The following is a 13,141-nucleotide window of genomic DNA, read 5'->3' as shown; positions in this document are numbered from 1 at the left end:
TTGTTGTACAAGATTTTGTTTTGAGATTTTGTTCAATGTGCCCCTTTTTAAATTTGAGCCCTTGCCCCTCCAAAGGTCTCTCCAAAGCCCTATTGAAAGTCTATAAATCACACCTGTTAATTTGAACACATTTTGAACACGACATTTAAAATTTGAATATTACATCAGACCAACAAAAATCTATTTGTAAAATCAGAGATGTGTGCTTAATGAAAAGTATGTTTAACATACTTTTCCCAAAAGGTACTTTTAATCTGACAAGACTCATTTGGAACATATATTCTAATTTATTGAATATGTAAATTCATAATGATCTAGTTATCAGATTTCTGATAACTTGTGGACGAGAATGTAGCAACAATGCATTGTGTTTGGCAGCAATCAGTGGGAGCTTGAGGATCTCGGTGTGAGCAGCCATCTGCCTTGACCAACTAGGGGTTTGAAAAGACAGAAGATGTACACAAAATATAGAATCACTGGTCTAAGAGTACTTTCTCGAAAAAGTGACTAAGCCAGTCTAACAATTAAAAGGAAAGTTTTAATTCTAGTTTTTGAAGTAGATAGGATGTTTGCCTCACAGACTAAAACTGGGAGGTGGTTTCACAGGAGAGGAGCCTGATAACTAATAGATCTGCCATTCTACTTTTAGAACCTTTAGAAACCACTAGCAAACTTGTGGTATGAAAGTGAATTGTTCTGTTAGAACTTGATTAATAATGGTTTTATTTGTGTGAAGGAAAATTTTAAATTCTTTTTTAGATTTAACATCAACATTATCAATGAAGAGAAGCTTAAACAGCAGAAAAATAATCTCTCTTTTTAATTTTCATCAGCTGTTTTTGATCAGCTAAAGGCTAATACCTGAATTTTGTGGATTTCCTGATGGCAACAAATTTCAGTAGTATATTCTTGAAGAAACAAATGGACTACGGTAGTTTTTTAGTGTTACTCCTTTACAGGATATTCCTAATCTTGCCAATATTCCACAGGTGAAAAAATGAAGTCCCAAAAACCTTATTAATGTAAGATCTAAATAATTTTAAGGTTTTTAATTTTATCATAAAACCAATACATTTCTAATGCTTTGCAATTTGGAGAACAGAAATACAGGTTTAAATTTATGAAAGAATTGTTGCTGTTGACTGCCCTTCCAGTTATGTAAGAGGTCTGCAGCAACTATTTTTCAACCAGATTTGTAGATTATGCCAATTCCTAATGAAGCGCAACAATGCGGCTTTTGAAAAAATATAACAAGTGAAAGATCTTACGTATTAGTAGCTAAAATAAATGCAGATCAACAAGCACAGATGCATATTGAAGTACACCTGCAAAATCCAGGCAGTCATGAGACATGGTAAAAGACCTGTGGTGTGATGAGGATATGTATATGTATTTATATACTGCATTATCTCTTTCAAGTTTTGTCAGCAATGACAAACTTCAATGATGTTTGGATTTTATTCTTTAGAAAGATAATAGTAATAATAATAGGGTGCCCTCCCCTATGAAACCCTGTGAAGGTCAGTGAAAGCAGAATAGTTGTGAAGCTGTCATCTTTTTCTTGACATCTCCCACTCCATGCATGGCCCTCTGGCAGCACCAAGCATCTCCTTCAGTGGCTTCTCCATCCACAATGTTGAGATTCAGAAAGTCTTTCCATCCAAATGAGCTCAAACTCTACTGCAGAGTAGAATCTAGTGTGAGCTAACCACTAACCATAATGCAAGTGATAGTTTTCTGTTGAGTGTACAATATTTTTCTGAGAAAAGTTGGTAAAATGTAAGTTCATAGCACCTATCACAGACATTGAAATCACAAATTGCTTCATGAAGACACAAAAATAAAATATAATAAATAAAATAAAAAGTGACATAAAAAGTAACAGTCTTTAAAATTTTGTCACCATATCAACTCATGGTAACATAATAACACCCCATTAGATATTGCACTGGTCTGGAGCATCTTCATCTCTCCGAGCTTGAGATATTTTTTCATATTTTCCTAAATCTAAATAAAAAAAACCATTCTAAATGGCAAAGACGCTCAAATTTAAGACATGATTACAACATAATGAGTTATGTTAATCATCTATCGTTCATATAGATTTTCAAAAATGAATGTAACAGAAAGTGCTTTTATTTATGAACAGTGAGGGAATGTCAGAGGAGTTTTGGGTACAAAAATTTAGAGCAACTGGACCCCGACTATCTAACCTTTCTCTACAGTGATATAGCTGTTTACCAATCCCCCTATATCCACTCCCCGTGGTATAACATAATAACACATTTTTAATAGATCTATTTCCAATTGCAGATATGAAGGAATGGGACAAAGTAGCCGATTAAGTACACTATTACCTTGAAGGATTCTGTTTGTGTTTTTATTGTTTATGAAACATATTTCCACCAGGAACTGTGCCCCAGTTTTGTGCTTGTGCACACTCTACAACAGTGTGAAGTAACAAGTATTTTACCTTGATAGCAGACTTTTGCCGTTTTTATTTTCAAGTAGAATAAAAACTACAAAACAAAGACAAATAATGTGTCTTCCCTGAGGCTGTTTCCCCCCCTAATTCTTGTGGAAAATTCAAATAAACGAAAACAATGAAGTCAAAAAGTTTAAGACGTATTGTCTTGGTGCACTGCAGTTGGATAGTCGGGCAAAACCTGAAAAGATATACTCGGTAATACATATTCTTTTTGACAGTAGGTGGCAGCACCTTGCTTTTCTCACTACTCAAAAAGAAGAAATGAGAAAACAACAACCTTCTGCTGTACCTTTAGATTAGGTTTACCTTCTGGTTACAAAACAACTGCTGAATATAAAAAAAAACTAAGAAAAACTGTGGGGAGCTGAACGTGACGGCGAATGGGACTGGAAAGGTTCTGCAGTGCGGACAGTTCGGATCCGTTTTGGGTAAGTTTCTTTTCGTTCCCTCTTTATTTCCTGTCTAAAGTCGTCTGCGGCCGGTCGGCTGTCGTTAGCGAGTCGTTAGCCGCCGGGTTGCACATGCTAACAGACTGTAGCTATGGCCCCGGGAAGTTTGATTTGGGTTGTCCTGACAGAGTCAATGCTGGTCTTTGTCACAGAACGCAGCTACTCTAAGCCATTTACTTTAGTCTTTACGTTTATATACTACTTTAATTAACAGAATTTAATGTAGTGCCAGTATAAGAGAGATTGAAGCTTATGATGTAACTAACCTGATCTGGGCAACTGAACCAGGCACGTGACACGCAGACACGCACGCACACTATTGTGATTTTCCTACTGTAGCACCAATAGATAGCTATGCGTCCAAAACTGCTGCCGTCATGCTTACAAGCAGAAACTACAGCGGGTTGTGTTAATGTTAAATATATTGGATAACGTTATTTGAGTGACGGGACTGAAGTGGAAGTTTAGGAGATATGCTTAGCTTAGCATTGGAACAATTTATATACATGACAAAACCACAAGAAGATCACTTCCTTTATCTGAATATTCTACGCGTTTAAAATGAAAAGCTGTAGATGTATGCACTAATCCTTTTACTAGAATATCCTACCTGTTAAAATGTTTTAAATACAAAGGTGTTTGTAAGATAAGGTGACCAGATTTCCAAGACTAAATCTGGGGACATTGGCGATAAAGAAAAAAAGCAAATTTATCAAAATAAAATGAAGAAACTGGGACAGTTACAGTTTACATATTTATTAATATTTAAACATTAAAAATCAAATATAAAAGCAGGAGCGCATCTCTTCACACAGTAGTAATAATACTATTAGTAATAATAATAAAAGCAATAGAAAATTAAAACTGGATACATGGGGGCAAATTGTGTACATTCTTTGTAAGTGAGCGTACATGAATAGTTGGTACTTCTGTTAATGAACAAAAAGCACCACAGTGGTAACAGAAGTATGTCGAAACTGACAAAAGTAGTAAAAAATTGTTTACTGACAAACTGATGAAAGTCAGACACTGCTTTTAAATTGTGGCTCAATTAAAATGATGGCAGCTAAAACTTATTAGCATTTTTGTGTCTGTGACCAAAGAGCTGATGCACCTTTGGTCTCATTTCTCTCAGAACCTGTGTGGTAAATTCAGCCTCACTTTTTTATGATTTGCTTTCCTCCTTGGTCATTTCACATCAAGTCCACCTTGACCTTGAAGTTCACCTTTGCTTTCTGGACTTGGTTGTTCTGAACTTTTAGTAACCATTCATATCATAATTCTCTTGAATTTGTCAATTTTCTTCCGGCAGCCACAGCCAGAGAGACCGACTCCAGTCCTGTGGACCTTAAGTTTCAGAATAATCTTTTCAGTATCAAACTAAAAGAATAGTAGTCATCTTGGTCTGCCATTTTCTTATTCTGTTGAACCTCAATTCAAAATAATGTCAGATTTTTATTGGTTAATTTTCAGTAAATTTTCATTTATTACTTTTGTTGGTTTCAAGTTGTTTCAGAGCCACTGTGGCTTTTTCAGTCATTAACAGAAGATACCAACAACTTTGTCCACCTGTGAATGTTGTGCATGAATGGACACATAAACTGTCCAAAAATACATGAGGTGTGTGTGTAAAGTTATGTAGCTGATATTTAAGGACACTGTGTGTGTTTGAGATGAGTGAACTCTGGTCAGGAAGTCCACCAACATGAGCTCATCTCTGGTTCTGCAAACCGTCCTCAGTCTGAAGAACCATCAGCCACATGATCATAGAGGTCTGGATAGAATAAGAGCAGAAAAGATTATGTGAAAAACTGAGAAACACACAGGGCAACAGACTGGTGACAGGTGATAACAAAGAGAAACACTTAAAAGGCAATATATAAGATAATAAATAATATGTTTATATTTCATCTTTCTCTTCAGCTTTGTCAGTTTTCCCATTTTCCTCATAGAAAATATATATTTATCAGAATATTCTCCTCCTGCATCATCTTTTATCAGTCTGCCACTATTCTCAAACAGACAAATCACAATCTCCTCCAAAAACATTAGGTTGTATATGACATACTGAAAATGTACAATTTAATAAATCAAATTAGATTTGTTTTCTTTTAGAATTTGGTTATTTTGAGATGAGGATCCGGACTCTTTCTAGTAAAGTCTTAGTAAAGGTACTGGTAATTTTATTTATATTGCACATTTTCAGCAACAAGGCAATACAAAGTGCTTTACAAGAATTAAAAGGAAATACAAACAAAATAACAAACCAAAAGAAAGAGCAAAAGAAGAAAAAGAATCTACCGGTAATAATGTTGATCCAAAGTAAATAAACTAGATACTCCAGTTCAGGGTTGGTAATTAAGAATAACTAAGTGTCCTCTGGTCTAATTCCTTTTCTGGGTTGGGAGAATAGGAGTCTAAAAAGTAATTACTAAGGTAGTTTTTCTGGGTTCCAAGTTCTAATCCCTGTTCTGGGTTGCTAAATAAGTGTAAGTAAGTAAGTATCCTCTGGATTTCTGGGTTGCCAGATACTGTAAATATGAGTATTCTCTGGACTTTCAAGTATGCTCTAAATTTGTAAAAGTAACGAGTACTTCACAGTTTCTAAGTAATAATAAAAACTAAATGTTCATGTTGTGGGAGAATTTTTTCTGGATTCTAAGTTTGTTGTAATTCCTTTTCTGGGTTGCAATAATAGGAGTCTTTCTGCATAATAATCTAATATTGATCTACTTCGGCAGTACTACACTTTCTAAAATGTAAGCTGAAGAGTGACTAATAAACTAGAGTCTCTGTATTCCAAGTTTGTTCTAATTCCTTTTCTGGGTTAAAAGTGAGTACTCCACAGTTTTTAACGAAATAAAATAAAACAGAGGAAAGGACACATTAGAGGGCTGCAGTTGGTAGAGCTGTTGCCTTGCAGCAAGAAGGTCCTGGGTTCGATTCCCGGCCCGGGGTCTTTCTGCATGGAGTTTGCATGTTCTCCCTGTGCATGGTGGGTTCTCTCCGGGTTCTCCGGCTTCCTCCCACAGTCCAAAAACATGACTGTCAGGTTAATAGGTCTCTCTAAATTCTCCCTAGGTGTGAGTGTGTGTGTGAATAGTTGTGTGTCCTGTATGTCTCTGTGTTGCCCTGTGACAGACTGGCGACCTGTCCAGGGTGACCCCTCCTCTCGCCCGGAACGTAGCTGGAGAGGAACCAGCAACCCTCCTGACGCCATTAAGGACAAGGGTGTAAAGAAAATGAATGGATGGAGGACACATTAGGGAACATGGCAACATTCAGACAAAATAAAGGCCAAAACAACGACATGAGTGAAGTGACTTCAGCCGGACTGAGCCTCCAGGCTGAAGTCCGAGTACAAATATGAGCCTTTTTCATCAGCTGATGAAATCTCAAAAATGCCATATTAAAATTGGCATTTTAAATTGTTTGGATTAAAAACATGGGTTATATTAAAATCAAAACACGGAAAATTGTTTGGACTAAAAACGAACAGAAGAAATGATCTCTCCATCCTCATCAATTTCAGTTCATGCTTATTCAAGTTTATTTTTACCATTCTGTTATTTTTCCAACTCTGGCTAATTCCGTAGCTGTTCATTGTACTCTCATTTCGTTGTGATTGTTAAGAAAAGCTTAGTTTTATTTTTACAGTGAACCAAAGCTTTATGACGGTAAGATTAAGGATTAGCCCAGTTCAAACAAAACACGTTGATTAACACATACAGTATCAGGTCAGCTCCCCTTCGAAGCTGGTCAAAACTCGAGCTCTCCTCAGCACGCGAGGCTCTTCTTGATTTTTATTGGCTGTTGGCTCTGCTGTTCTTCTCTGGAACATTAACAGTAGCGCGAGCAACTAAACAGTAGTGCGCGCAACACGCTCAGTCGCACTTTCTACTCCCATCCATATGGAGTCTCCGGGTACCGTGATAACGATCTTTAGGAAACTTTTTTTAAATTATTCATAAAACACTAAAATCGGGGACTTTTCCGGGGACGGCTTCAGCCGGGGACAGGCAGTGATGTCAGTAACGCGTTAATTTGTAACGCGTTACTGACGTCGGACCACTTTTTTCAGTAACGAGTAATCTAACGCGTTACTATTTCAAATCGAGTAGTCAGACTACAGTTACTTATCAAAATTTACTTTGCGTTACTATCTTCTTTTGTTATTTAATCGTATTTCCTCTGCGCGTCTTGTCGAGTGACCGACGTCTCTATGCGACAGAAATGTAAACAATGGAGGGAGATGCGCATTTTGTTGGTGGAAAAACTGGAACTATTTTGAGTTTCTGTCGCCAAGTCCGATAATTATAAACGGCTTTGGGCTTCATTTTTTTTAAAGTTGCTTGCAGATTTAATGAGTGGCGGGTTGCGCCTTTTTGGGCTCGTTTTTGAACGTGAAGTTGCTCATTTGGGTTTGGAAATAAGCAGAGACTCATAATAAATCCCAGAATTTGTCTGTCATTAAGGGAGTCTTACTCAGTCTCTCCTTGTCCATCATTTCCCGGATGATCCGTCCCGCTGTGTCTTTGTTAATGTCAAGTTAATATATTACCTCTGAATGACGTCGAGCTTCGCGTTGCGCTCCAGAAAACTGCAAACATCGAGACCAATATGAACAGCGCAATAAACGTGAAAACAGCCACGAATGAACGTGTCCGTAGTTGGCAATGATTATAATGGCAATTTAACGCCATTCTAATTATTAATATTACGATAAGTGTCACAAATCTGTGCAGCCATCTGAGCTGTGGAGCTGCAGGAGGAGATCTGGGCACTGAGCTTTGAGACCAAACGCAGGGGTCAGAACGCAGAACCTGAAGGTGGGGGGTGGGAGGGCTTTACAATCCTTCTTAGAGTTTCCAGACAACAGTGGACCACACAAATTACTCAGGTTTTTTATTTTTTTGTACTGTTTTTTCTACAATCTCCTCTTCAGTTCAACCTTATCAGTGGAGACACATTGTTGATGTTACCATTATAAAATAAATTACAAAAAAGTATTGGCAAAGATCAATGTTATTTTCACAGGAGGCGGAGCGTTGTTGTTAGCAGCTGCTGAAAGTAACTAAAAAGTTACTTTTAGTGTAACTTAGTTACTTTCCAAATCAAGTAGTCAGTAATATAACTAAGTTACTTTTTCAAGGAGTAATCAGTAGTCCGATTAAAGTTACTTTTTCAAAGTAACTATACCAACACTGGGGACAGGTCACCTAAAACGGGAACTGTCCCCGGAAATCGAGGACATATGGTCACCCTATTGTAAGAATAAAACAGTAACAGACAGGGGAAACAATACAGATCACCGCAACTGTTTTTGCGCATTAATACTGTCACACTTTTGGTTTCCAGGGTAACGGAGGCGTTTGTGTAGGTGACGATACACGACAAAAAAAGAAAGATCTCTTCCATGAACTTTAGTTCTTTCAGCAACAGATGAACTGCAACGACCGAGTTGTTCTCATGTAAGAACCGTGTGGCTTCTGGCCACTAGCTCTGGCACAGACAGCACTTCGCTATGTCCGTGCAGTGAGCGGTGAGAGCCATAACAACAACAGAACATTAACATCGAATCTCGCGATACTAGCCTTTTCTCTCGAACTGCGTTGCATTTACTGACCTAACTTAGGCTCGGAAAACTAAACTAAAAAATACAAAACCAAGCTTAAGGTCTAATAAAGTTGAACCTTCTTTACAATATGTTGTATGACAGACTATCAAATGCAGCGCAGCCACAATGTGTCCACCGAGCTGCGCAGGTCATTGTGTTCTTGAAATGATAGGATATGATTAATATACACTAATATTGCACGGCTATTACACAGCTTCAGTCCCTCATAGTATCGCTAAAATCTATTTAGAAAAGTTTAATAATAAAAACAGAATATAATTAAACTAAAATATAGGGACAAAATAGCCCAAAAAAACAACGTATTTTGTCCTGATTAACTGCCAAACAATGACTCAGCTTCTCATGCAAGTATTGGCCAATCACAGATCTTCCAAAACTAAGGAAAACAGCATTGATAATCAGTTGACTGAATACTTGGGGCAAGCCTAGCTTAATGTTTGTTATGTCTGTATTTTGGACTGGTTGTTTGAACATCTAGCAAGTTTTGTATGTTAACTTCAGAGGTAATTTATCCTCATTGCAATCTCTGGGATGCAATGAGGATAAGAAATCTGCTGGGTAAGCACTATGTGACTTAGCATCGATTTGCTTTTTGTTGTTTTGGCACAAAAACAACAAAAAGAATGGCACAAGTAAAAATCAGGTGAAGGATAATATCTGTTCTTCAGTGATAGCTGAGAGAGGAGGAGATCAATGCAAGTGTTTTTTTTTTTTTCTTTTTATGTACAACTAAGGCTTATTGGTTAAATAGTTTTCAGCATTACTACAAGGAATACTTTGAGGACCCCAAAACCCAAATTGATGCCAGTGCATAAATTTACTCCTTTCTTCATAAACTGAGAGAGACAGAGAGCTGTTAGGCTATTAATTCCTGATAATCAGGTGGTGTGCTGACTTGTTAATTTTGATCAAGACGACCATCTTTATTAATAGTTTCCCTTGCTACTTATTCATAACCAAACTTTTCACTGCTTTTTGGTTTTACCATGCCCTTTTCCAATCCTTTTCAATCCTTTTGTCTCTGGCAGGATTGGAACAGTACGTGGAACACATCTAATCCAGACCTAACTCGGTGTTTCCAAAACACTGTCTTGGTGTGGGTGCCATGCTTTTACCTGTGGATGTGTGCCCCCATCTACCTCCTCTACCTCAACAGTCATGACCGTGGCTACATATGTATAAGTCACCTCAACAAAGCAAAAACTGTGAGTGATCATCAAAGCTTTTGGTCTTATTTTCTGCTCTGCTTTTAACTAAAGTTAAAAGTTTTTTTTTTTATTTTTTTTTTTTTTTTTTTTTTTTTCAACTTTAGTTAGAAATACCTTTTTTAACTATAGTTACATGTACAATCTTGTGTTTGCATACTGCTAATATGTTTTTGTTTATGACATTATTATCATATGATTGCTCAGTCACTATATTGACACTTTTTAATTCATACTTGTCTGTGTGGGCTTCATTTCCACATTTTTGTAATGTAGGTTTCCTCTCTATCTGCCTGCACTTTTACATGCTTGCTATAGATCAACTTGGTGGGATTAGGTTTTTCAGTCATACATGCTTCTTTCTTTCTTTTGTACGTGGGTCATGGAAAATTATACTGAAGGTCATGAAGAGTCATAGGAAAGTAATGGAATTTTTTTCTAAATACCAGTGGGAACTCTGTTTTTTTTTAAAGTATCTTTTACTTGAGTTGAAAAAAAAACAACATCCAAGATCTACAATGGTGAGCCTAAAGGACATTTCTATTGAAAGATTTACAAATACTTATAAATACATGTCAATTTCACATACTTTTGCACACAGCACCTTTCAGTTTTTTATGTGTAAAATATATTTTGAGTCGTATATAATTTTCTTTCTACTGCACAATTGTATGCCACTTTTTGTTGCTCTGTCATAAATATATTCCCAATGAAATATATTTACAGTACAGACCAAAGGTTCGGCACACTTTCTAAATGAATTCAATTAGAATGTGTGTCCAAAGTTTTGGTCTGTACTGTATGTTTGTGGTTGTAATGTGACAAACTATGGAAAAGTTCAAGAGGTATGAAAACCCCCTCAACTTGTCAGCTTAATGTATGGGCATACCAATACCACGACTACATCGGTTCAATCAGTATAGATTATAGATTTATAGATTATGTAAATCTATAAATGTATAGATCCATACTGTATGTGAATTTATAAATCTACAAGTGAGTCAAGAGCAAACTTAAATTTAAAGACATTGAGTGTTGTATGGTCTATTGCAGTGTTTTTCAACCTCTTTTGAGCCAAGGTACATTGTTTTCATTGAAAGAAATCACGAGGCACACTACCAACCAAAAATGTAAACAAATGATAGTCAATAGTCAATATATATTAAATACATAGTCATTCTTGTCAAAGTGTCTTGAATATGAATCAAATAAACACAAAAAGGTATTTTTTTGTATCATATTTTAAATTTCATATTTCAAATTGCACTTAACATGTCCACTTCAAAAGTACACCTGAACAGTGGCACAACAATGTGCTCTTAAATTTAAAGACAAAACTAAAGAAAATTTACATTTTTTACAAACTAATTCTGTCCAGAAGCATTCTGTTAGCTGGAATACAGAAAATAATTCTTATTCTTATACAGTGGGGCAAAAAAGTATTTAGTCAGCCACCAATTGTGCAAGTTCTCCCACTTAAAAAGATGAGAGAGGCCTGTAATTTTCATCATAGATATATCTCAGCTATGAGAGACAAAAGGAGGGAAAAAAATCCAGAAAATCACATTGTCTGATTTTTAAAGAATTTATTTGCAAAATATGGTGGAAAATAAGTATTTGGTCAGCTACAAACAAGCAAGATTTCTGGCTCTCACAGACCTGTAACTTCTTCTGTAAGAGGCTCCTCTGTCCTCCACTCATTACCTGTATTAATAGCACCTGTTTGAACCCGTTATCAGTATAAAAGACACCTGTCCACAACCTCAAACAGTCACACTCTAAACTCCACCATGGCCAAAACTAGAGAGTTGTCAAAGGACACCCAACACAAAATTATAGACCTGCACCAGGCTGGGAAGACTGAATCTGCAATAGGTAAACAGCTTGGTGTGAAGAAATCAACTGTGGGATCAATTATTAGAAAATGGAACACATACAAGACCACTGATAATCTCCCTCGATCTGGGGCTCCACGCAAGATCTCACCCCGTGGGGTCAAAATGATGACAAGAACGGTGAGCAAAAATCCCAGAACCACACGGGGGAACCTGGTGAATGACCTGCAGAGAGCTGGGACCAAAGTAACAAAGGCTACCATCAGTAACACACTACGCCGCCAGGGACTCAAATCCTGCAGTGCCAGACGTGTCCCCCTGCTTAAGCCAGTACATGTCAAGGCCCGTTTGCTAGAGAGCATTTGGATGATCCAGAAGATGACTGGGAGAATATCATATGGTCAGATGAAACCAAAATAGAACTTTTTGGTAAAAGCTCTACTCGTCGTGTTTGGAGGAGAGAGAATGCTGAGTTGCATCCAAAGAACACCATACCTACTGTGAAGCATGGGGGTGGAAACATCATGTTCGGGGGCTGTTTTTCTGCTAAGGGACCAGGACGACTGATCCGTGTGAAGGAAAGAATGAATGGGGCCATGCATCGTCAAATTTTGAGTGAGAACCTCCTTCCATCAGCAAGGGTGTCACTCTCCGAGGGCGGCGCTGCTTTAGAAGGAGGTGAGGCAACGCAACAAGATTTGGTGGAATAAGTTTTATTGGTGCTGCAGTTCACCCATACACCGACACCCATTTCTCCTCTGCAAAGCACAGCAGCTGGCTTTATCTTTTGGCCACTTCCACCCACACCAGGTGAAGGGGTGACAAACAACAATAAATTATTTACAAACTCAACACAAAATAAATGGTACAAATAAATATTTACATGCATGCAACTTAGAAACAACTAATCCTAAAGTCAATCAAGAAATTAAATCCAACTTAATATAACTTTAGAGCATTATCCTTCTTGGCTCACATGGTATGCTCCACCCTTCTAAGGAGACACACCTGGAAGGTAAACCCCAATTAACACAACACACAACTGAAATACAGAAATGAAACAAAAAGTATCTGTTCTATAAATAAATATCAATTAATAGGGATGGAGCCCCTGGTCTCCATCACAAAGGGCATTGAAGATGAAACATGGCTGGGTCTTTCAGCATGACAATGATCCCAAACACACCGCCCGGGTAACGAAGGAGTGGCTTTGTAAGAAGCATTTCAAGGTCCTGGAGTGGCCTAGCCAGTCTCCAGATCTCAACCCCATAGAAAATCTTTGGAGGGAGTTGAAAGTCCATGTTGCCTAGCAACAGCCCCAGAACATCACTGCTCTAGAGGAGATCTGCATGGAGGAATAGGCCAAAATACCAGCAACAGTGTGTGAAAACCTTGTGAAGACTTACAGAAAACGTTTGATCTCTGTCATTGCCAACAAAGGCTATATAACAAAGTATTGAGATGAACTTTTGTTATTGACCAAATACTTCTTTTCCACCATATTTTGCAAATAAATTCTTTAAAAA

At 37.3% G+C, this 13,141-nt stretch overlaps 1 protein-coding gene across 1 annotated transcript in view; it reads left to right on the top strand.

Annotated features, from left to right (window-relative positions):
- Nucleotides 1-2,725: 2,725 nt before the first annotated feature.
- The window catches only part of abcc1 (ATP-binding cassette, sub-family C (CFTR/MRP), member 1), a 74,192-nt gene continuing 63,776 nt past the window's right edge, over nt 2,726-13,141 (top strand). The window contains exons 1-2 of the mRNA XM_044099786.1: nt 2,726-2,916; nt 9,604-9,780. Coding sequence (XP_043955721.1) covers nt 2,869-2,916; nt 9,604-9,780 — 225 coding nt within the window. The 5' untranslated portion in view covers nt 2,726-2,868. The remainder of the gene's footprint in view (nt 2,917-9,603; nt 9,781-13,141) is intronic.

This window comes from Gambusia affinis, linkage group LG19, assembly GCF_019740435.1.
Source record: "Gambusia affinis linkage group LG19, SWU_Gaff_1.0, whole genome shotgun sequence".
Classification (NCBI taxonomy): domain Eukaryota; kingdom Metazoa; phylum Chordata; class Actinopteri; order Cyprinodontiformes; family Poeciliidae; genus Gambusia; species Gambusia affinis.
This window is presented reverse-complemented; position numbering and strand designations above follow the sequence as displayed.